This window comes from Puma concolor, chromosome C1, assembly GCF_028749965.1.
Source record: "Puma concolor isolate L17-30 chromosome C1, mPumCon1.1.hap2, whole genome shotgun sequence".
Lineage (NCBI taxonomy): Eukaryota > Metazoa > Chordata > Mammalia > Carnivora > Felidae > Puma > Puma concolor.
Genome location: NC_141674.1, coordinates 127,283,265 through 127,307,600, shown reverse-complemented (window position 1 = coordinate 127,307,600; position 24,336 = coordinate 127,283,265). Strand labels below are relative to the sequence as shown.

The window sequence follows — 24,336 nt, the reverse complement described above, 5'->3', positions numbered from 1 at the left end:
TTACCTCTTACTAATTGGGTACATTTCACCACATCTGTGTGTGGATGTTCAATGGTGATCTCAAAACCTGAAATGAAAAGCACTTTTTTCCCAATCACTTATCACACTACAATACTTGACTGAGAAATGCCATTCATCAGCACAACCATAAATGTATAATATATTGTTCATTATTAAAAAGATCCAAAGGCAAAGTTATTTTCTGTCACTGACATGCTCATTATACCATCAACGATGAGAAATAATTTCTTTTCAAAAACAATGTCCACTTAGGAAAACTGATACCAAAGTTATTTATAGATTACGGTAATAGTTATTAAAAATTCTGATTTAGGGGCGCCTGGGTGGCGCAGTCGGTTAAGCGCCTGACTTCAGCCAGGTCACGATCTCGCGGTCCGTGAGTTCGAGCCCCGCGTCAGGCTCTGGGCTGATGGCTCAGAGCCTGGAGCCTGTTTCCGATTCTGTGTCTCCCTCTCTCTCTGCCCCTCCCCCGTTCATGCTCTGTCTCTCTCTGTCCCAAAAATAAATAAAACGTTGAAAAAAAAAATTAAAAAAAAATTCTGATTTACAATTAATTACGATTACCCTCAGGTTAAAAACAAACTGAAATATATGAAAAATACAACCATTAATAAAATAATTCAATTACATAATATATATATATACATATAGGTTTTGAGAGAGAGAGCACATGCGTGTGAGTGGGGGAGGGAGAGAGAGAATCTTAAGCAGGTTCCATGCTCAGCACAGAGCTTGACGCAGGGTTCAATCCCACGACTCTAGGATCATGACCTGAGCCAAAATCAAGAGGCAGATGATCAACTGACTGAGCCACCCAGGTGTCCATGTAATGTATTTTTAAAATGTATTCCAACTCTCCTTTTTATAAGATGTAAAAAGGGTATGTTTCATAAATATAATCTGCCCCATAGTGGGAAGAAAGACCATTTCAATGATTTATGGTCCTCTTATTTTCTTAGTATGCCTTAAATCAAAGGGTTTCAACCAGTTAGTTTATAACTACGTTTCATTAATAATAAAGTGATTAAGACAAGTAAACCTTGTAGCCTCAAGATTCTTTAAATCACTTTTTCTAAAACCAAAGATAAAATGCTGAAAGAGCTTTTAATGTCTATTCAACCCTTAGGTAAGGCAGGCTTTTTTCTTTTTTTTTTAAACAGTGGAGGTCGTTGGGGTGCCTGAGTGGCTCAGTCAGTTGAGTGTCCTGACTTCGGCTCAGGTCACGCGTGGTTCTTGAGTTCGAGCCCCGCGTCCTGCTCTGTGCTGCAGCTCAGAGCCTGCTTCAGATTCTGTATCTCCCTCTCTGCTTCTCCCCTGCGCACACTCTGTCTCTCTCTCAAAACTAAAGATTAAAAAAAAAAATTTTTTTAAAGTGGAGGTCACATCTAGCATCTTCAGAAGCAGTAAACGAGTGACATCCTAATACACAGGTAATCTAGATTTATAAAGTTGTTGTGTGATCTATTTATATTTCTACTGTAATTAAACCTGCAAAACCATACTTTAATCAAAGCCAGAGGTGTATACTGTCAATTCTAATGTTCCCCTTAAAATAATATAATTTTCCTTTCAAACTTTATTACACAAGTCTTTATACATTTCATATTTATATAATTTTATATAAAAAATAACATGCTAAGTCAGTGGATTTGGTGAGAATAAGATTTTCACTTTTATTTTTGTATCTTTTTATACTATTACAACATCAAATAAGTTGTGTCTATTTCAAACAAACTACTTTTCTAATAAAAAGAATCTGTCATGATGGGAGACTATTACTGCACTTCTCTTCAATGATTGGGAACGGAGTAACATATGAAATAACTACCATAATGAATAATGGCTATTTATGACATATACACCATGTAGTCATTTTTTATACATTATCTCTCATTCTTAAGTTCACAATGTTAAGACTTAAGACATTATTACTCTATCCTGCATATACAGAATGGAGGTACACAAGATCAAAGAACTTTGCCTAAGTTTACAAAGCAAGTCAAAGGCCTACAGATTTAAACCAAGATCTCCATAAAGCCCATGTGATTCCATCACACTTCACTAGGCTCTTCCAGAAGTAATATATGACTTTATACAAGATAAACCTTCTCAGGCCTCGATTTCCTCATAAGTAAAGTTAAAGACCAGAATAAATAATCTTTAGAGATCACTCAAAGTGCATGAAACTTGAAGACAATATAACTTTTAGAAGGGGATGATGAATGGTTAAATAACTACACTATGTCATATTAAAAATGATGTGATAAATTCATTAAAAACTGACTACAAGTGCTATGAGAGCAAAGACTGCCATGAATACTTGTGCACATTACAATCATATGCAATAGCCTTTCACAACGAAAACTATGTTTACCATTCAATTAAATTATGCCAAATGAAATTAAAAAAAAAAAAAAAGTTTTTCTTATAACCAGGCTATACTATTCTGGCCCCAAACCTTGTTTTACAATGAAACATCTTCAATGATAAAGTTATTCCAGAAATTTTTTTCTTTCTTTAGAACACCACAAAAATAGCATCAGCTGTGAGTACATACCTAGGGTTTGTAGCATTATGGTTTCAAGTAAAACCAGTTCTTGAGTCTGTTGAAGGTAAGCCTGCCAGGTAAAAATAATACTATTAAAATGCTTAAGATCAACACTATGAGACTATGGGACCGCTAAGTCTCATGTAAATCACAGACTGATTACAGAAGAGCCAGATTAGTTTAGGAACATGAAGGAAATACATTGAGGGTGACAGGGAAATCCTGTATTTTGCAACCAATCTAAATTGAATTACTTCTAATACAGGATATGCAAACAAGGTAAATAGCAACAAAACCCCTCAAGACAATGATAACATGAAAGGAGGTAGAGCTTCATTGAAAACAACAAACGCTCCAGCCTGTAACGTAAAACTTGACATAGGTAGTGGTGCTTCAAGACACTTTACCAAAGGAAGCACCAACTCAAGTAAGAAAATCAAATTCAAACCTGCCTGTTAAAGAAAAGGCTTATCAATTCAACCTAAGATATCTCAAGTGGAAATTCCTTAAAAGTCAGAGTTATTGTGTAGAATTTCCTCTCTTTAGAGAAGACAAATACAATCAAAGCAAACCCTCAAATCTCTAGATTAAAACATTTTAGATATAAAATACCAAAATGATGTATCATACACCATGGGGAAACAGAAGGCCTTCTCTTTCAACTTCAATAAATTATTCTCCTACTGCAACTGCTCTGGGAATAGATGTATGAAAAAAATTTCTATCACCGTCAAATTTCTTAAATTGTAACAAATAAGGTGATAAAAAAAAATACATCATCAATATTCATGTAAGGGCATGTTGCTAAACTCAAGAGTGAAAAACACCTTTATTTATGCCCCATTTTGAAAAGGTCACTAAAGTAATTTTTTAAACATAGATTTCTATCATTTGAACAATACCCTAAGTATTCACCAAAAATAATTCCGAATTTATCATGTTAACAGAAGTTACAAGAACAATCTTTGCATCATCATACATTCTCTATTATTAAATGGCTAACATCATTATCTTACTCCTTTAAATGCCATTATCTCAGTGCATTTTTACATATGACAGAGATAACTATTAGTATATATGCATTAATAAAGGAACAATTCTGTAAAATTACTATTTACTGGTCTACAGGCAAAACCAGAGGTCTTTCTTTTTTTTTCCATTGCTGACAAATTTTAAGAGTAATTCATCTTTGGTCTCAAATGCACCCAAACAATGGAAGTGATATAAGATCACCACTACATATATCACAGCTTTGCTGTGAAGATAAGCAATAAAATGTGAAACACTTAAAACCACCTTTGAATCACAGCCTTAACATGATTCAGAATGATACTGAAATTCATGTATATACATGAAATATGTTTCTGTTAGATCACTCCCTGGTACTGCATTCCTAAGTGGTAAAAGAAACAAGCAGCAGTTGGAAGGCAACGCCAATTGAATTATTTTTACATACATCACATTTAGTATCCAGCAGTGGCTCTAGGGGATGAAGACAAGCATGTGCTACTTTGATAACATGTTCAAGTTTTCGAGCCTGTTCTTCCACTTTTGCAGCCAAAAATAATGCAGTAGGTGATATTATCTGCAGAAAAGATAAAAATTTGGTGATTTAAAAATAAAAAATTTTGGAAAAACCTTCTACTTTCTAAGGTGGGGCGTGCAAGGAAGGCATGTAGTATTAAAAATATGAATTGTGACTTGGGCTATAACAAGACGGATGTAAGAGTTTTAATAAAGTGATTCATTAAATAAAACTAGTTACCCTAGTCTCTAAAACTTGCTTTACTGTTTTGCAAATAGAATAGCAATGGGAAAAAGGAAAAAGACTTACACTTGGGCAAACTAAAATAAAGTTTAACTTATTATTAATGCATATTGTGGAGGTAAAATAAAAACTCAAGCAAAATAATAAAGTCGTAGCTTAAAAAAATGAAAAATAGGTAAAATATACCTAGATTTTCCTTCTTTTTAGATACAGCCACTACTTTCTAGGTTTCTTTTAAATTAACCAACAATTCACTTGTGTGGCTAAGAGCTACGCAATATTGCTTTAGGACAGAAAAAGGATCTACAAGGCAAAATGAGAAGATTCTGAACATGAAATTGCTACTGAGCAACTCTTACTTCACTATAGCAATATTAAACAATAGCTAAAGAACCAGATAATGAACATGTAAGATAAATCAACAGAGTAGAGACATTGCCAAATGGAGATCAAGAAATAAGCAATTTTTTTTTTAAACTTTAGTTAAGTTATATGTTCTTGGGATTGAAGTATATGAACACAGCAGTATAAAGACATTGACTTAGAGAAACATCAATTCTGAGCAATATTTACCCAAAAAGTAATAAACCAAATTTACTGCTGACTCAGAAAACAGGCATACTCTAAATTCAAATAATATTCTAAGATTACACAGAAGAAATTTTTCATGGGAAGATGATTTCTAGAAGTCAAGATTCAGGTTATTTTTCAAGAGATGAACATCTGAATCTTACTGTATCTTAGGGATCACCAATCACTATACAGAAACAATGCCAGAAGAGGGACGGGAGGACAGAAAGAGGCATTAGGCATGCTACATGATCTGGGTAGTTAAGGACAAAATTTCTGATACCAGAAGGTAGATTCTTTCCTCTGAGCTTTTAAAACAACTTATAAATAATGCTGAGCCATGAAATTTAATCACTGGATTTTGGATCTGAAAGAGACCTTCTCTAGCTAGTCCAATTTCATTTGCAGATGAGTAAATGGAGTGAAAATGACTTCAAAACAGACGTAAAATTACATCAGTTTGGCTCCAAAGAACAAGTAATGTTATCTTAAAAGGACTGAATAATTTCAACTTGGACTTTCCAACTTATTTCCATCTTTCAAAATTAAAACAAGCAAAAGACTTAAAAATTAAGAATACTCAAAAAGGCAACTTACTCTTATTAGTTTTCTTAGATTTAGAATAAACTACTATTATTCTTTACCAAAGATTTAATTAAGTAACATGAAAATTAGTTAATATTCTTGAAATACCAGTAAAACAGCAGCCATACAGGGCAGGGATTTTTCTGAAATGTAGAAAGTACAAGAGAGTGGACAATCATTTCCTATCCCAGTTATTTTTTCCACATAGTGAGAATTTCCTATGCTACCTACTTTAATTCCTTTTCTACTTAAATGTTTACCTCATCCTAAGGAAAATTCCTCAGTCAAAATGAAGTGCCCTTCTTTATTCTATAGGAAACTGTGTACACCTCTGTCATTGTACTTTCGCTGTATTCTAACTTCTGGCTTACTAATTTTGTCTGCCCTACTAGTCCAGAAGCAGCTTAAATATAGACACTGAATTATTCATTCACATTCCCATTGTCTTGCATTGTGCAGCTGCTGTTCAGTATATTTGCCAAGCGAATGATAGGTGGATAATCCACATATAAAATATAAAGGCACCAATGTTAAATTCTAGGTATTCCAAATCCCACAGTAAAAATCTAACAGCCAATACAAAGGTAAGAAATGCAAGAAACAATATAAGATACTCTCAGTGTCCCACAATCTCTCACTTTTTACCTAATTCATGTCTAAGAGGGGAATGGCTAAGCCGGCCATCAAATGCTAGCACTATTTACCAAAGAGTGAAGCAATACAGGCTCAAGCCACATGTCACATTAGACTGAACTTAATAAACTTTTTTCCTAAGTGCCAGATGATCCAAGATTTCTCTTACTTGTCTAAAAGGTACCTTCTGAAAGTCTCCAATGAGCTTTTCCTGGCACAGCCTCTTAGGATTCCCAGTGACTGCTCCATTCTCTTCAGACTTTTTATAAGCCTCAATATCAAGTACTTTCAAACCACAGACTTTTTTCTCCTTACAATATAGTCTCAATGGAAACAAAGGATGTTTACTAATGAATGATTCTAAAATTCTACAAATAATTAAGAAAATTAAATATTCGGGGAACTAAGCAATGATCTTCAGGGTAGATTCCTGGTTTATTTACCCACACTCCTCACAGAAGTCTTTCTGTTCCCTCTAAATAGGGCTCAATTCTCATCCTCCTCCAGTGCAACACTAATACCCAACACTCTTCCAAAGTTCCTGGTGAAATCCACTAACTCCATTCACATTTCCTCCTCTACAGCCTGCAAACATTTTACTCCATCAGGGCTGTAAAAACAAAACAAAACAAAACACCTTTTTAGATAAATACTTTGTGAATATCCATGTGAGGCTTTAATTTTAATTAAGAATGACTAAAGAAGGTAATCAAGCTAGGTACCTCTGCTTTTTTTATATAGAAAGTGGATTTTGCTGTGTGGCTTACTGAAAGGAAAAGAACTCCAAAAAGTTTTAAGTAATGGCTATGTTATTAGTTGGCCTGTGGCTTTTAAAGGGAGCATCCTTTTGAAGGCAACAGACATTCATCAGTGCACGTAAACTTGGTTCAAAGTCAAAGAATTCACACCAATACTGGAGTAGATACTTGGTTCAAGGGAGCAACTACAACCTGAGATTTAGCTCACTGGGGACAAGGACCATGCACGATCCATCTCTGTGTTCTGTTATCTGTTTTAATAAACTTTCTTGAATTACTATAAATGAAGGAAATAAAAACTGATTTTTAAATAGTGTCAAGTTTGTCAGCCTAGCAAATGTACAACTGTTTCCAAGGGCTATCACATTCTCAAAACAAGACAAATTTCTACAGAAATATACCATACAAATCATGGAGAGGGGGAGGTAGAGGTGATGAAGCCAGCTGTAGCACAGTAGTCAGGGTGCCTCAGTGGAATCCTGGCTCTGTTATCTGACTAGCCTAGGCAAATTACTTATTCTCTTTGTGGCTCAGTTTCTGCATCTGTAAAATGGGAGAAATAGTATCTGCTTATAAAGTTGTGGTGAGAATTAAATCAATCAATATACATAAAGCACTTAGAATAGTGCCCAGAGTAACATGACTGAAATTATTATTATTATGCTGTAAAGTACATTATTATTATGATGCTGTAAACAACAATTGTGTATTGCTAATGCTGATCTTAAAATTTAAAGGTGATTTAACATGCTTTTAAAAATTCCCTTCTTTCTTGCTCACCTTTTTCCTTCCACAGTTAAACTCAATTCTTTAAAGGTTCCATTGGAGCCCTAACTAAGCGGGTTCAAACACACCAAAATGATGATACACGACATTACTTCAATGATTACACCAGTATTCCTTTCGTCCCTTTCCCCTCCTTTCACCCCTTCTCTTTTTCTATTCCTTTATATGTTTCCATTCCTACCTCTTGATCTGACTCCCTTCCTTCTCCATCCTTTCTCTTCCTGCCCATTCCTGGCCGCTGTCTCCCCCTTCTGCTCATGATGCCCTCACTGCTGACATTCTTCACTCTCCAATGTTGGCTTCAACCTTGATATTTGGAGGCAAGGTCAGTTTGAATTAACAAAAGCCACTGATGATGGCCATACCAGTCAATTTCAAATGAAATCATTCCGGTCTTCATCCTTTTAGTAATATATTTTCTGCATACACCTTATGTATACATTTGTATTTAAGCCACAGCTGTTTTATTACTCTTCAAATTTAAATTTCCTAGTCCAAAAGAGTCCTAAGAGAAACAAAGAAAAGTCTTCCACATCTGCCTTCTACTTGCTAATACATCATCAAGAAGCTTATTCTAATCTATTGTTATTTTTCATCTTTAGGTCCTATAAGCCGGTGAAGCCATTTCTTCCCTGTTCGTTAACTGCCTCCAAACTCCCCCTCTCCTAAGACTAGGATAACTATTCCCTGTGCCTTCAAAAGACTTCATTAATATCCAGTTAGTTCTAGGTATCACAGCTAAAAACTGGGAAATCACATGCCTAAGGCTACAGTTAAAGAAAAGTGGTAATGGCATAACTTTAGAAGATTCCCAGAAAGGTCTCAGAATATGAAAAGAGAAGTATAAGCTTAGATATATGGAAAAATAAAGGGGGGTAATGGCTCCTCAACAAAGAGGAAAATAGGTTAAAATGTCCATTTGTTAATAACAAAGATCACTGGAGCGCCTGGGTGGCTCGGTTGGTGTCTAACTCTTGATTTTGGCTCAGGTCATGATTCCAGGGTTGGAGGATCGAACCCGCACTGTGCCGGAAGCCTGCTTAAGTTTCTCTCTCTCTCTGCCCCCTCCCCTGCTCACGTGTTCTCTCAAATAAAAATATATTAAAAAAAAAAAAAAGTAAAGATCTCACCAAGCTTGACCAATTAAGCCAAAATTTCAGTACAAACTGGTTTACATCCTTAATTTTGTTGTACTGAAAAGACTGACATTCCAGTATTACAAAAAATGTCATTAATTCAGCCCGGTATTTTAGTTTTCTTACCCATATAATTATGTGTGAGTGTAATACTGTCAACATAAGAAAATTTATGCTGAGAAATACAAAAGTCTTCAGGTTGGATGTTATTTTAGATTTCTAATTATACCTGAAGAGAGCTGGCTATATAAGACTGAAAAATACTATTATTCAGTACTGCTGAAAAGCAGTAATAATTAAGAGAATAAGGCCTGATTTCCACAGAATAACTACATTATATTTAAAAGTATTTAAATGCTTACTGTAACCTGACATTTAAGTATTTATTTATGGAGGGTAAGTTACCATTATGAAACTTACAAAAATGAAAAAAACTCAGTTAAGTCTCTATTTTCCCTTATACACTCAGCTTCTACCAGCCAATGGTAAACAGTCATAGAATATTGGGAAGCAACTTGCATAGATATTCAAATATCCCACATCAATCTTTCAAAGTCCCCTTTCCTTCAGATGGCTAAACAAATAACTAATACTACAGAAGACTTAATATTGTGGACAGTATTCCCCAAATTGATCTACAGATTCACACAATCCCTGTCAGAATCTCAGCTTCTTTTCTGCAGAAACTGACCAGCTGATTCTAAAATTCATATGGAGGGGCGCCTGGGTGGCTCAGTCGGTTGAGCGGCCGACTTCGGCTCAGGTCACGATCTCGCGGTCCGTGAGTTCGAGCCCTGCGTCGGGCTCTGTGCGGACAGCTCAGAGCCTGGAGCCCGTTTCAGATTCTGTGTCTCCCTCTCTCTCTGACCCTCCCCTGTTCATGCTCTGTCTCTCTCTGTCTCAAAAATAAATAAACGTTAAAAAAAAAAATTAAAAAAAAATAAATAAAATTCATATGGAAACACAAGGGATCCAGAAAAGCAAAAACAGTTTTGAAAAAGAACAAAGTTAGAAGACTCATACTTTCTGAATTCAAAACTACAAAGCTACAGTCATCAAGACCATGTGGTAATAGTATAAGGAAAGACAGAAGGATCATGGAATAGGATAGATTCCAGAAGTAAACATTTAATTGGATGGAGGAAAAACAGTCTTTTCAACAAATGGTGCTGGGGCAACTGCATATCCACATGCAAAAAAATGAAATCCATCCCTTTCTTTATGCCATATACAAAAACTAACTAAAAATGGATCATAGACCTAAATTTAAGAGATAAAAACTTGTAAAGGAAAACAGGAATACACCTTCATGACAATGGATCAAGCAATGTTTTCTTAGATATGACATCAAAGCACAAGTGACAAAAGAAAAATCCTAATAACTTAAATGCATGTGTTACAGATGAAACCATCAACAAAGTGAAAAAGCTAACCCATAGGATGGGAGGAAATATTTGCAAATCCTGTATCTGATAAGGAACTGATATCTAGAATATACAAAGAACTCTCACAACTTAATAAAGAGACAAAACAATTTAAAAAATGAGAAAGGGTTAAGTAGACATTTCCCCAAAGATACTACAAATGGCCAATAAATGCATGAAAAGATGCTCAACACCACCAGTCACTATGGAAATGCAAAATGAAACCATAAGCTACTATTTTATACTCACTAGCATGCCCATAAGATGGCAATAATAATAATAATGATAATAAAAAAAAAGACAGGGGTGCCTGAGCAGCTCAGTGGGTTAAGTGTCTCACTTGATTTTGGCCCAGGTCATGATCTCACAGTTTCTGAGTTAGAGTTCCATGGGATTCTCATTTTCTCTCTCTGCTCTTCCCATCCCTCAAAATAAATTGAAAACAAAAACAAAAACAAAAACAACAAAAAAAAAGAAAAAGACAGAAGATAGCAAATTGTGACAAAGATGTGGAGAAATTGGAAGGAACCCTTAATGCAATGCTTGTGGGAAGGTAAAATGGTATAACTACTTTGGAAAAGTGTGGCAGCTTCTCAAAATGTTTTCAAAAAGCTTTCCAAGATTACTGAGGTCTATAGAGTTACTATACAACCCAGCAATTCCACTCCTAGGTATATACCGAAGAAAAATGAAAATGTCCACACAAAAACTTGTACAGGAATGTTCACAGCAGCATTACTCACAATAGGCAAAAAGCAGAAACAAACCACATGTTCATCAACTGATAAATGGATAAATAAAATGATGTATATCCACCTGATGGAATGTAAAAAGGAATGATGACAGTAAAAAGGAATGAAGTACTGATACATGCTACACCATGGATGGATCTTGCAAACGTTGTAAGTGAAAAGACCATATATTATATAATTTCATTTTATATGCAATGCACAGAATAGGCAAATCTACTGAGAGACAGAAAATGGTTGTCCAGGGCTGAAAGGGGAAGAGAAATCAGTGAACAACTGCTAATGGGTATAGGGTTTCCTTTGGGGTGGTGAGAGTATTACAAACTTAGACTGCAATGATAGTGTACAACTCTGTAAACACACCCATTAAATTACACATTCTAAATGGGTGAATTTTACGGTCTGTGAATGATTTCAATAAAGATTTTGTTTTAAAGGAGCTAATGTCAAAGACTTCCCTTTTTAAGTTATTGCCAATAAAGGGAATTTCTAGGAAACCAGAAACCTAATCACAGCACAATAAACACTGGTAAACATTTATCTTAACCCTGTATAACTTCATAGCACATTTGTTAATTTAAAAGGAAAATTAGGTTTCTTTTTAAGAAGGTATACTACATATCCATTTCTTAAACAACATTTAATTGTGACTTTTTAAAAAAAGTTTATTTACTGAGAGAAACAGAGAGAGAGAGAGAGAGAGAGAATGAATGAATGAATGAGTGTGCCAGCAGGGGAGGGGGAGAGAAAGAAGGTGGAGAACCCAAAGCTGAGAGCCCAATGCGGGGCTCAAACTCACAAACTGTGAGACCATGACCTGAGCCAAAGCCAGACAAGCGACTGAGCCACCCAGCTATACCTAATTTTGATATTTAAATTATGTAATTATTTCAGGAAACTTTTGTTTGTTTAGTTAACAAAGATAATTTGAACAGATGTTTAAGTCTACATAAAGGAAACCACTGATTCAAATGGCTACTTCTATTAGTGATCTCAATAGCAATCACTAAGCTAGAGCAATACCAACTATCCAAGGATGTGGGAGCTTGTAAAAATCTGGTATCTTCTCTGAATCAAAATACCATTTAAAGACTGCCCTCAAATCCTCAGAACTTCCTTTCCCTGCTCAAAGCTATTTTTTCTTTCCCCAAGCATGAAACTATGACAGTTTTCATGCTCTTAATTCCTGACTGGAAAAGAATCATTTTTTTTTTTTCAACTTGTAAATAAGGCCACTATTTAAGATTAGTTTGAATGTGCAAACTTTTCTATGGAACAAATTACTACAGTGTGAATTCCAAAATAATTTTGTTCACAGATACAAATGTCTACAGTTTTCATTAGTTGACTGGTATTAGTTTTTAAGAGCTTTTAGCCTGGGGCGCCTGGGTGGCTAAGTTGGTTGACTGTCCCACCTGGGCTCAGGTTATGATCTCAAGGGTCATGAGTTTGAGCCCTGCATCGGGCTCTCTGCTGTTAGCACAGAACTGCTTCGGATCCTCTGTCTCTCCGCCCACCCCCCAAAGTCCCTCCCCTGCTCGCTCTCAAAAAATAAATAAGCATTAAAAAACATTAAAATAAGTTTATAGCCCAAACCAGCACTATCAAAGAGCAATGCAATGTAAGCCACAAATGTAATTAAAAATTTCCTAGTAGCCATGTTAAAATAGTAAAGAAATGTGAAATTAACCACTTCTAGTTAGTGGCTATATATATTTAGCACACAGGCTTAACCCCCACAATTGGCATTCTGAAGAGAAAGTTCATTAAAATGATATGAAGCAGATGGAAATGTATTACACGTTATAGGCACCATAGCATAGCTCAAATTGGTTACTGTTCCTAGTCATTCCCACAGTAGACAAATGTTTTTTTTTCCTTTCCCACTAGAATGTAAGTACCTTAGGAAAAGCACTATTTCTTATTTATTTATAAGAAAATACATACCTTCTTTGCATACTGCTTGTTACATAATACATACTTAATGTTTGTGGAATAACATTGTTACGTTGTCATATAAACACACAGCATCAGGTAACTAAGTACAAGCCACTGAAACTATAACATTTAAAATTTTACACCGAACAAGTCCTCATTTGCTTCTTTTTCTATATCAGATTCAAATAATTTATTTTATTTATTTTTTAATATTTATTTATTTTTGAGGGAGAAACCATGAGAGGGGGAGGGGTACACAGAATCTGAAGCAGGCTCCAGGCTCTGGGCTGTCAGGGCAGAGTCAGAAGCGGGCCTTGAAACCCACGAGCCCTGAGATCATGACCTGAGCCAAAGTCGGATGTTTAACCGACTGAGCCACCCAGGCACCTCCAGACTCAAATGATTTAAAGAAAAACTTCATATTACATGTTTTTCCTTAAATATGATCATAGGAGTACTTAATACAGCAGCTTTACAACTAGAACCGTTAACAAGTACACAGCAATCTAATTTGATTTTCCCTTAAAAACATTACCTTATCAATTTTATGCAATAAAAACATCTTCAGAATTCTTGTTCTAACTGCCTTCAAAATCAATTTATAAATTACATAGTCAATGTTTATGCAGAGACCTTTGTGTGGCTTGGCTAATGCAAATACCCAATGCACATTTGTTAATGTAAAATTCTGCTCTATTCTATAGACCAGAGTTAGTGTAGAAGCACTACATTACCAAATTATATAAAATGCTTTCTTAAAATAAAAATAAAATGCTTTCTTATTTCTGGGACACATGAGCTAAAGCTATGATAGAAGCATATGAACATAAATGTGTGTGTGTGTGTGTGTGTGTGTGTGTGTGTATACAAAAGACGTGATTTGGACCTGTTACAATCATCTAATTTTGAGGAGGGAAAACAAGGTGATTCATTAAGACTTTATAGAGACCTATAATATATAGCCCAATATATATCAGTCAACATCCCTGTAATTAGGCAGACAAACTGCCATGTTTCAAAATAACATTAAAGCTTTGAGGGAGAACTTTCTAGAGTTCTTTTCAAAATTAATATGCAAAATCAATCAAGAATATCACATATGCTTTTATGTCTATTAATAAACTTTCCCAAATGGATTATGTTCCTTGTTTAACAGAATGAAATTCAAGTGACTTAATGATTCTTAAAAAAAATGATATCCTTATCTTCTTAGAAGAACTTATACCTATTAAAGTACAGTTGTACCCTGAACAATGTGGGCCAACCGACTGAATTAGTGATGCCAATCCACTCCCACCCTGAATTAAAAACACATGTATAACTTTTGACTTTCTCCAAACTCCTACTACTGACTGGAAACATTACTGATAATATAAATAGTCAATTAACGCATATTTTATGTTACACGTATTACTGTATTCTCGTAACACCTCATTTTTCTCACTTTTTCAGTAATTCTAGGCTATGTGGTTTGTCATTGAATTTTAATTGTTGCAACTTGCCAAAAAATTTCCCAATATATTTACTGAAAAACTAAAACTGTGTATAAGTGGACTCATGGAGTTCAAATCCATGTTAAGGGTCAACTGTACATTTAAATGATAGTCTACTGCAGTGTTTGGAAATTACTGTATCTCTTAAAGGGACTGTGGATTACCTTTTAATGTTTTATCTGAAGAATTCTGAGAAGATAGATATTGGCAGAGGTGGTAACCAAATTCCCATAGAAAACCAGAGTAACTAGAGCAAAAGCAAAACCCCACGGATATTTATAACTAAACTATTTGGCAAGGCATTCCTAGGAAATTCCAAAATACTGAACGGGTTAAGGACAAAACTGGCTACTGTGTAGCCACAATAGCCTCCCACTATCAGCATCTATGCAAAAAGAAGCAAAGGAACGGAATGGGGCATTTGCTGGACTTGGTAAGAACTTCAAAGTAGCCCCCAAGCATTTATTGGAAATCATGGTGGGCCAATCTGGTAACAGCAGCTAAACCAGGGAGGAATTTTGTCAATTTCAGTAAGTGGGTGGATGCCAGATGCCTAGAGTAGGGCTTAAAGGGTTCAAGCCAACTTCTATGTACTTTTCAAATCGATCTCCCAAGGCTCTTTTCGAGGACTCAATATTGAAGAGAAACTTCCAAAGCAGAAATGGCAGGATAGGGACAAGGCAAAGAAAAGATAAAAATGAGGGAGGGGGAACACAGCCAGGGAACCTTAGAAAGCAAGCTATATATCTGCATATGTAACTGAAAAGTATTTAGGTCATACAAAAATACTGTAAGAAACAAATCAGAAGAGTTAACTCTAAGCAACAAAAATCACACTAGAAAGAACTGCTCAAAACAAAAACAAAAACAAAAACAAATGGTACCGGGGAAACCAGATATCCAAGTGCAAAAGAATGAAATCCAACCCTCGCTTTACACCATATACAAAAATTAACTCACAATGGATTGGTGACCTATATGTAAGAACTAAACCTATAAAACCCTTAGAAGAAAACAAGAACTCCAGGACTTTGGGTTTGGCAATGATTTCTTGGATAGGAACCAAAAGCACATAAAACACAAGAAATCACAGGTAAACTGGGCTTCATCAAAATTAAAAACTTTTGTGCAGGGGCACCTGGGTGGCTAAGACAGGTAAGCATCCAACTCTTGATTTCGGCTCAGGTCATGATCTCACGGTTCATGGGTTTGAGCCCTGAATCGGGCTCTGTGCTGACAGTGTGGAGCCTTGGGATTCTCAGTCTCTCCCTCTCTCTCTCAAAATAAAAAATTAAACCTGAAAGCAAAAAATTTTTGTGCATCAAGAAAGTGAAAAGACACCCCACAGAATCTAAGAAAATATTTGCAAATCATGTACCCGATAAGAGATTAACATCCAGAATATACAAGGAAATCCTACAACTTAAAAAAAAAATAGATAAAAGACTGGTTAACTTTCTCCAAAGGAAACATATAAATGGCCAATAAGCATACAAAAAGATGCTAAAACATCATTAAGTCATCAGAGAAATGCAAATTAAAACTACAATGAGATACCATTTCACATTCATTAGGATGGTTACTATCAGAAAACCAGAAAAGAGCAAGTGTTGTGAGGATGTGGAGAACCTGAACACTTGTGCACTGCTAGTGGGAATGTAAGATAGTGCTTATTGCTGTGGAAAATATAGCAGTTCCTCAAAAAATTAAACATGAAATCACAATGTGATCCTCCATTTCTGGATATATACTCAAAAGAGTTGAAAGCAAGAACTTAACCCACATTTATTCACAATCCAGCAGCATTATTCACAATAACCAAAACATAAAAGGAATCCAACTGTGGTTCATACATACAATGGAGTAATGTTCAACCTTAAAAAGGAAGGAAATTCTGACACGTTACAACGTGGGTGAATCTTGAAGACATTATGGTAAGTAAAATAAGACACACACAAAGAAGGACAAATATTGCATGATTCCACTTCTAAGAGATACAAGAATAGTGAAATTCAAAGACAAAATAGAATGGTGGTTCCAAGGGTCTGGAGGAGTGGGAGAATGTGGCATTCGCTCAATGAGCAGAATTTCAGTTAGAAAAAATAAAAAAGTACTAGAAATGGATGGTGGTGATGTTTGCAAAACAATGTGAATACTGTACTTAATGTCACTTAACCGTACACTTAAAAATGGTTAAAATGATAAATTTTGTTAAGTCTATTTTACAATAAAAAATCACAAAGTAAAACCGTAACATACTTCCAAACTACTAGACACTAAAAATGATTCAAAACACTCAACGTAAGTAAAAAAGATATGAAATCACATATCGAAAGATCACATTACACACTTGAGTACATTAACCCAGAACAACCAGCACCAAGACACACTGTAGTAAAATTACTGGATTGTAAAGGAAAAAAACTGGCCATTTAAGCAAAAATAAATTGAAGAAAACTAGATTACCACCAATACTAGTGCTTTATGCCAGGAAAAAAAATGTGTTACATATTTAAGATATCTAAGAAAAGAAAGCAGGAGCCAAGAATTTTATACACAGCAAAACGGACCTTGGGTCTAAAGGGCAAAGATAAATTATTATCAACACACAAGGATTCAGAGAATATGGTTTCCATCATCTTCAAGAGAACTTCTAACAATCAAAATGACTAGAGACTTAAACAGAAGCACTAGTAGTGAACAAAAATGGTTACTTGCAGAACTAAGATTAAATAAAGGTTGAAAAGAAAAGTTGTGTAATAGCTATTTAAGATAACGTAGCTATAATATGACCTCAAAAAACATGGGATGAGATGGGAGAGCAAAACAAAAACATTTTATTGTTCTCAATAATTATACTGCTGATGACAAAAGTACTGTTAGTCTGAAACTTACTTGTGTAATGTGGGGTTAAGTTAATGAGTGATTATGGGATAAAGTCTCTAATCCCACATTCTTAACAACTAAGATTTTGGTGTGAAAGGTCACAGAAATGTACAAAAGACAGGTTAAATAAAAAATGCTGTTATTTTGAATTAGCAAATTCCTGAGGTAAAGAATGCATTTAAAATAAATAGATAAAACAAGTCTGCTTAATATATACTTTATATATTTAATGTGTAAATCATAAACATTTAACATATCAATGTACATAATGAATATATATTTACCATACTAAATATTTCCTCATTCTGTTCACTGAAGATGCCTACAAACAAGACCAACACAATAACAATGAGTATCCCTAATATCCAGCTCCTGGTTTTGAAATACCACTTCCTACTAAAAGAAAGGAGGGTTTCTGAAAGAAATGGCTATTACAGCTGTGGAGAAGGAAATGTACAAGATGAGCATGGAACATCATGCTATAACAGTGAGGAAGCTAGCCAAGATTATTGGGGTATAGAATTACCATATGGTCTAGCAATGCTATTCCTGCAACCAAGAGAATCCAAAACCATACGTCCCCCTGAAAACTTACATATAAAAGTTCACAGGAGCAAAATAATAGCCAGAATGTGCAAATCACTCAAATGTCTATCAACTGATGAATGGATATATAAAATGTGGTATAATGGTAGTCTGCAAGAAAAATAAATGAAGTACTAATATGTACTACAACACAGACAAACCTTAAAAACATTATGTGGTCAGAGAAAGAGGCCAGTCACAAAGGACCAAATATTGTATGATTCCACTCATAGGAAACGTCTGGAATAGGTTGGGGGTGGAGTGAAGAATGGGAATAGACAGCCAAAGAATGTAGGGTTTCTTCTTGGGGTAATGAAAAATTTTTAAATTCACACACAACTCTGTGAATACACCTAAAAAACTGCATGGAACTGTACACTTTTCAATGGGTGAGATATACAGTATATGAATCACATTTCAACAAAGGTGGTAAATGTAGGGCAAGAATCATGTATTTTCCTTTATGAACCGTACCACTGGGTATCTAAATAAGATGAATCACAGCATTTCATTATAAATATATTCCAATTAATAAACCCAGAAATGATAGAATTAGAGTATCACAATGAACGAAAGGATCTAGGCACTGAATATCAACAGCTACTAACATCATACACGATAAGACATTAGGGATCTGATGAAAGAACATAAAACCACCTGCAGTCTTGCCAAAGGGATCTAAAGTCAGTTTGATGAAATTTCTAGATCCAATTGGCAATTTGCAGGGAATTAAAGAACAAAGGAGCATGACAAACTGCAGCAGGAGTATACAGTCAACAAAATGCAGAGTTGGAAATTCTACGGTCTAATGCCCTAGGTTCTTCAACAGGTAAAATTTAAGTGAAAAGGCTGGAGGGGAGACCTATATATTGAGACTTAAAAAATCAAATATTTAATGCACAGGACTAAACTGTGGCATTTAAGAGTGCAGAATTAGGTGGTAAAACTGTATCAAAATAGAAGAAAGTGATTACTACATCAAGGATACTGGTTATTTTGTAGAGGGAGGAAAGGGTCTGACATAAGGGTGGGGCATATGGAAACACTTCTGGGATAGGTGGCAAAGTTCTCTTTCTTGGGTTACAAGGTTGTTTGCCTTTCAGCTCTTCATTTGTTTGGTGGTTTTAGGTTTGTGTTTTATTTTCTAATAAAAAGAAAAACCTACTTCAACTTCAACGCATAATACAGTTATGCTATAGCAATAAAGGACACCAAATAGATGGAGTACAAAAGGATGTGAAATAGGACCCAAAGAATAAGATAGAGACAGAAATTAAGAAGTACAAGAGTGGAGTTATCTTGGGAATGCTTCATGAAGAGTTGAAACTTCACCTGTTTTAAAATCTGACAGATCACATTCACATGAAAAGTGAAGAGACTGCACCATTTGGAAAAAGAAGGATGCGCAATGCATAAATGCTAAGTCTAAAAGGGCTAAAAGGGGAATCTGGGGCCTAATTCAAAAGAAGACTTTATTGGATTTTGTCCAATTGATGTAAGCAAATCAAAATCTGAGAAAATATTTTCACTATTTACTTGTCTACTGATCATCTCTTTAAAAAATACCAGCTTCAGGGGCACCTGGGTGGCTCAGTCGGCTGGGCATCCGACTTCGGCTAAGGTCATGATCTCACATTTTGTGGATTCGAGCCCTGTGTCTGGCTCTGTGCTAACACCTCAGAGCCTGGAGCCTACTTTAGATTCTGTGTCTCCCTCTCTTCCTGCCCCTCCCCTGCTCGCGCTCTGTGTCTCCCTCTATCAAAAATAAATAAACATTAAGAAAAAAAAATTTTTTTTTTAAATAAAAGAAAACACTAGCTTCAATACTCTGCCCAATTTCTTAAATACACTAGGGTTAGACAAAAGTGAGAACAGAATGGGATTAGGCAAGGAATTTACGTTCAAATGCCTATCATATAATGGCTGCTTTGATTTTGGACAAGTCACTGAGTAACTGTATCTGTTTCTTCAGGAAGATAATACTTTAGCATCTGTGCAATTGATAGCTGAAAAGTAAATTTAGAAATCATCTAGTCTAATAATCTCAAATTTACAACCCAGGAAACATGTGCTTGGTTAGTATCACTCTGAACAGAAAAGATACAAAATACTTCCATTACCCAGAAAGTTCTACTGGACAGCACTGCAGTATTTCCCAGTAGTATTAAGGGATTCTGAACATAGAATTATTCTTGGATTAACAGCTTTATTAAATTAAAAAGCAGTTGGTGCCATCTTAAAAATTACTTCCCCAGAAGTAGCCACACCTAAACCCAACTAGGACCAGTCCAATTCTATACGCTCTGACACAGCAACTGTGTCACATCTAAGAACTGGGAAACCAAAACAAACCCCTTTTTTTGTGCTGAAAAAGATACATATATATAGGCTTTCACAAGCAAAAAGTATTTCTGAAAGGGCACACAAGAACTGTTAACAGAAAATGTTTCAGGGCAGTGGGCTTACTCAAGCTGAAGAGAGGTTTATCATATTCCCTTTCTACCTTTTTCATTTACCATATACCTGTATTCGTTTTTAAAAATAAAAGAAAGGGGGCGCCTGGGTGGCACAGTCGGTTAAGCGTCCGACTTCAGCCAGGTCACGATCTCCCGGTCCGTGAGTTCGAGCCCCGCGTCGGGCTCTGGGCTGATGGCTCAGAGCCTGGAGCCTGTTTCTGATTCTGTGTCTCCCTCTCTCTCTGCCCCTCCCCCATTCATGCTCTGTCTCTCTCTGTCCCAAAAAAATAAATAAACGTTAAAAAAAAAAAAAATTTAAAAAAAAAATAAAAGAAAGCATTTAAAGTGTTGTCACTGGGGAGAGGACATATACAGAGAAAAATGTATAAGGAGTCATTCAACAGACCTGTGAGCAACAAGATTTGATCCATTACATTGTTTACCTTCTAGCCTGAATGGATGTGTTGGGGGATATTTTTACATTTAACTGCATCTACGTTACTATGTTTGAGAGAAATTTAGGGCTTTCACGGTAAAAATATAAACAAAAGCCGTGAACTAACCAATTCCCCCAAAATGTTTTCTTTCACAAAATACAATTGTATGACAATGTCATCAGTAATTTGAATATAAAAAAGCAATTAGTGTAAACTGGATAAAACCTACTTTTTAAAAAAGTCTTAAATAGGGGCGCCTGGGTGGCGCAGTCGGTTAAGCGTCCGACTTCAGCCAGGTCACGATCTCGCAGTCCGTGAGTGCGAGCCCCGCGTCAGGCTCTGGGCTGAAGGCTCAGAGCCTGGAGCCTGTTTCCGATTCTGTGTCTCCCTCTCTCCCTGCCCCTCCCCCATTCATGCTCTGTCTCTCTCTGTCCCAAAAATAAATAAACGTTGAAAAAAAAAAAAGAAAAAAAAGTCTTAAATAAATTTCTATTGCAAAGACTGTAATTAATAATTATAATGGCAGAATGCTATATTATTAAAGAACAGAGACTGTGGGCACTTCTCTAGATGTATACAAGAATAGCTTTCTTCATTTAAGTCTTTACAGGGGATGAAAGGAATGCAAAAAGAACATCTGCAAATTTCCAAATGACATCTACTAATCAAAAGTCAACTAAGATTATAAACATTGTGAACAAAAAGTGGTAATCAAATTTTATAACAAGCAAAAATACAAGTTCACTTAAGGTGTACAGCTAACTTAGATGTATAAAATGAAATGTAGATATGACATAGATGATGCAATCTTAGAAATCATTACAGTCATGGGGCACCTGGGTGGCTCAGTCGGTCAAGCGTCCGACTTCAGCTCAGGTCATGATCTCACAGTTCGTGAGTTCCAGCCCTGCATCAGGCTCTGTGCTAACAGCTTGGAGCCTGGAGCCTGCTTCAGATTCTGTGTCTCCCTCCTCTCTCTGCCCCTCCCCAGCTTGCTCTCTGTCTCTCTCTAAAAAACAACAACAACAAAAATTTAAAAAGAAAAAAGAAATCATTATAGTCATTCCTTAAAATCATCAGTCCTAAATACCATCCTTAACTGTATACTCTTGGGACCTTAGCAGAAATATAATGTATTAAATAAAAACTACAATACATTTAAATCTGGCATACTGGATACAGCTCCGATTGCTGCAGCTCAAAAACAGGCAATAAAACTAAGTAAAGAGATTTAAATGACCATGGATTTGGAGAACAGATCTATGAAAACAGACCATGACCATCAAAAATACAGAGAGAACAGTGTACTCTCCACAATCTCATCTTAAGAAAATTCATTAGAATATAAGAAACAAATGCATCATAAACTTGACTAACGAAATTAATGAACAGAGTTTCTAAGAGAAACTGGATCAATATTTATTCTAAGGTTGATACTGGAGAGGATGTTCTCCCACAGTATAGAACTTGGAGATACTGTTGGCGCCAGGGCTTTTCTACTTCACCAGATTTATCTTGAGCTTCACGTTGTAAGGCCATTCTTTAATTTCTAACCCCAATTACATAAACCTTACTGCATCCAGTGAGCAAAGGGTAGACTTATCTAATTAGGTTACATATAGAAGTCACTTAGTGCGGACAGTGATCCAACCCTCCAAGAGAAATTGACAATAAAACTCAATGATAAAAGATAGTTTCTGGGTCACCAACACATGTCCACACTGACTTTATTCTCAAACACAACAGCGCTTAAATTTTAGGGGAGATATTACTTTTAAATTAGTCACCGTGGGAAAATACAATAAATCCACATAAACATTAAACATATTTTGATATAATGCATATATTATAAAACTACATAAAGTTTGTAACTATCATCTCAAAATTTAAGCTTGTTAGTGTTTAATTTACTGACTGGTGTTCCGTTTGTGGTGAAACTCATGCTTTTTGTTAAGTTTACTATGACATTCCATTAAAACCCTATAAAAAAATTTTTCCCAATGATGTGGGGGAGTATGAATTTAAAAGTGACTCACATTCAATTTGAGACCACCCCCTTCACCCTAAAAGAATAGGGAAAAAAAAAGATAAAAGAGTGAGGCTGTGCAATTGATGCAAGAGCACCAATACAAATATTAAAACCACTTTTGATAAAATAGCAAAGGTAAAAAAGACAACAGTTAGATATGAAGGGTGCAATGTTACTTTTTAAAATAGAAATTAACATCAGATTTCAGATTTCAATTATCCTGCTAATAACAATTTAATGTAAAATGCTGAAGTTTACCTTCATACATATATGGCATTAAGTGGGGTAATAAAAATAATACTTTGGCTTTTTAATGAATGATGGCATTTAAGTAAATTAGGGAAAGAATGCAAGTGACCCAGGCTTCACCATTTAATTTAAAGGTCAAGCTGTGAATTTTGGCTGTAAGCAAGATACCTGTTTTAAAGCACACCAACCAGGCCATAGAGACAAATTATGAAAGAGGGAGGGTTCAAAAAGAGAAGTATAGTCTTGTGGTGAGATCATTACTAGAAGTAGAAAAGCAAGCCTGATTCAGCAAATGAGACCTCTGTAGCCACATAAAGAATTTCCAGAACTATTTTGACTTGTGATTTCTACCAGCATTTTCCAAGGCTACTTAAGGAAAGCCACATTTGTATTAGTATTCATTAGTTTACGACTGCCTTTGGAGCCAATTTAATAAAAATGTAATTCTCTCGATCTAAATTGTTATTGCCAAAGAGGCTTCCTCTCTCTTCCATAACACTATCACTGACCTAAGTTCTGTGCACAAGAAATAACTAGGAAAATGGAAATAGAATAAGACTCATGTAGATTTAAAAGAGAAAGAGAAGCAAAGGAGCCTTTGGGAGACCAAAATGTATACAAACACATATACTGTTCAAACAAGATAAACCTCTATGACAATCTGATAAACCAAATCACTTATGATCAGAAGAGATTACAACAGGAATCAATCTAAGCTATGAAGCTGTTCCTTCCAGATAGAAAAAAAAAAAAAAAATTTATGGACCTTTTCAAAGACTGTTTTCTTAGCAAAAAGGTCCTAATAACAATCTACCAATAGCATAGTCTTCCACAGTCTATTTTTTCTACACACGCCTTTCAGAATAACATTCTAAAAATAGCTGTGATAAAAAGAGCAAAAAATATAGTGAGAATTAAGACAAGGTTAAGTATGTTTAAACACTATGCAACTTTCTGTTAACAGATGCAACACAGTATGCAAGTTACTCTGAAAAAAAGACCAAACTCACACCTTTCACAAATTAAAATAAAATTTTCAACTAAACAGCATTACTCGACTTTTCAAGATTTACAGGTTGCAGGTTATATTCTTTAGTACTGGAGAATAAGTTTTACTTCAAAACTAATTATACACACCTCTGCCATTTTATGTTTGAAGGAAAATTTGACGTTTAGGTCACCAAAAACTTAAGGAGACAACAAATGCTGTGATAAATAGGAACGCTGACACCGTAAGAGATTACTGTTAGCAAATCAAATATTTCTGCTAAACATTTAACTTTCA

General features: G+C 35.4%; 1 protein-coding gene across 6 annotated transcripts in view; it reads right to left on the bottom strand.

Annotated features, from left to right (window-relative positions):
* Positions 1–24,336, bottom strand: part of CCNT2 (cyclin T2) — a 41,591-nt gene that overhangs the window by 15,739 nt on the left and 1,516 nt on the right. For 2 of the 6 annotated variants that reach the window (XM_086715208.1, XM_086715209.1), the window contains exons 3-6: positions 22,810–22,836; positions 4,026–4,154; positions 2,579–2,639; positions 5–67 (exon numbers count right to left, since the gene is read on the bottom strand). In XM_086715208.1, the coding sequence (XP_086571334.1) occupies positions 5–67; positions 2,579–2,639; positions 4,026–4,154; positions 22,810–22,836 (280 nt within the window). Of the gene's footprint in view, positions 1–4; positions 68–2,578; positions 2,640–4,025; positions 4,155–6,568; positions 6,733–22,809; positions 22,837–24,336 lie in introns of those variants that run through there. The other 4 variants (XM_025935377.2, XM_025935378.2, XM_086715210.1 and 1 more) reach the window with 3 other exon arrangements.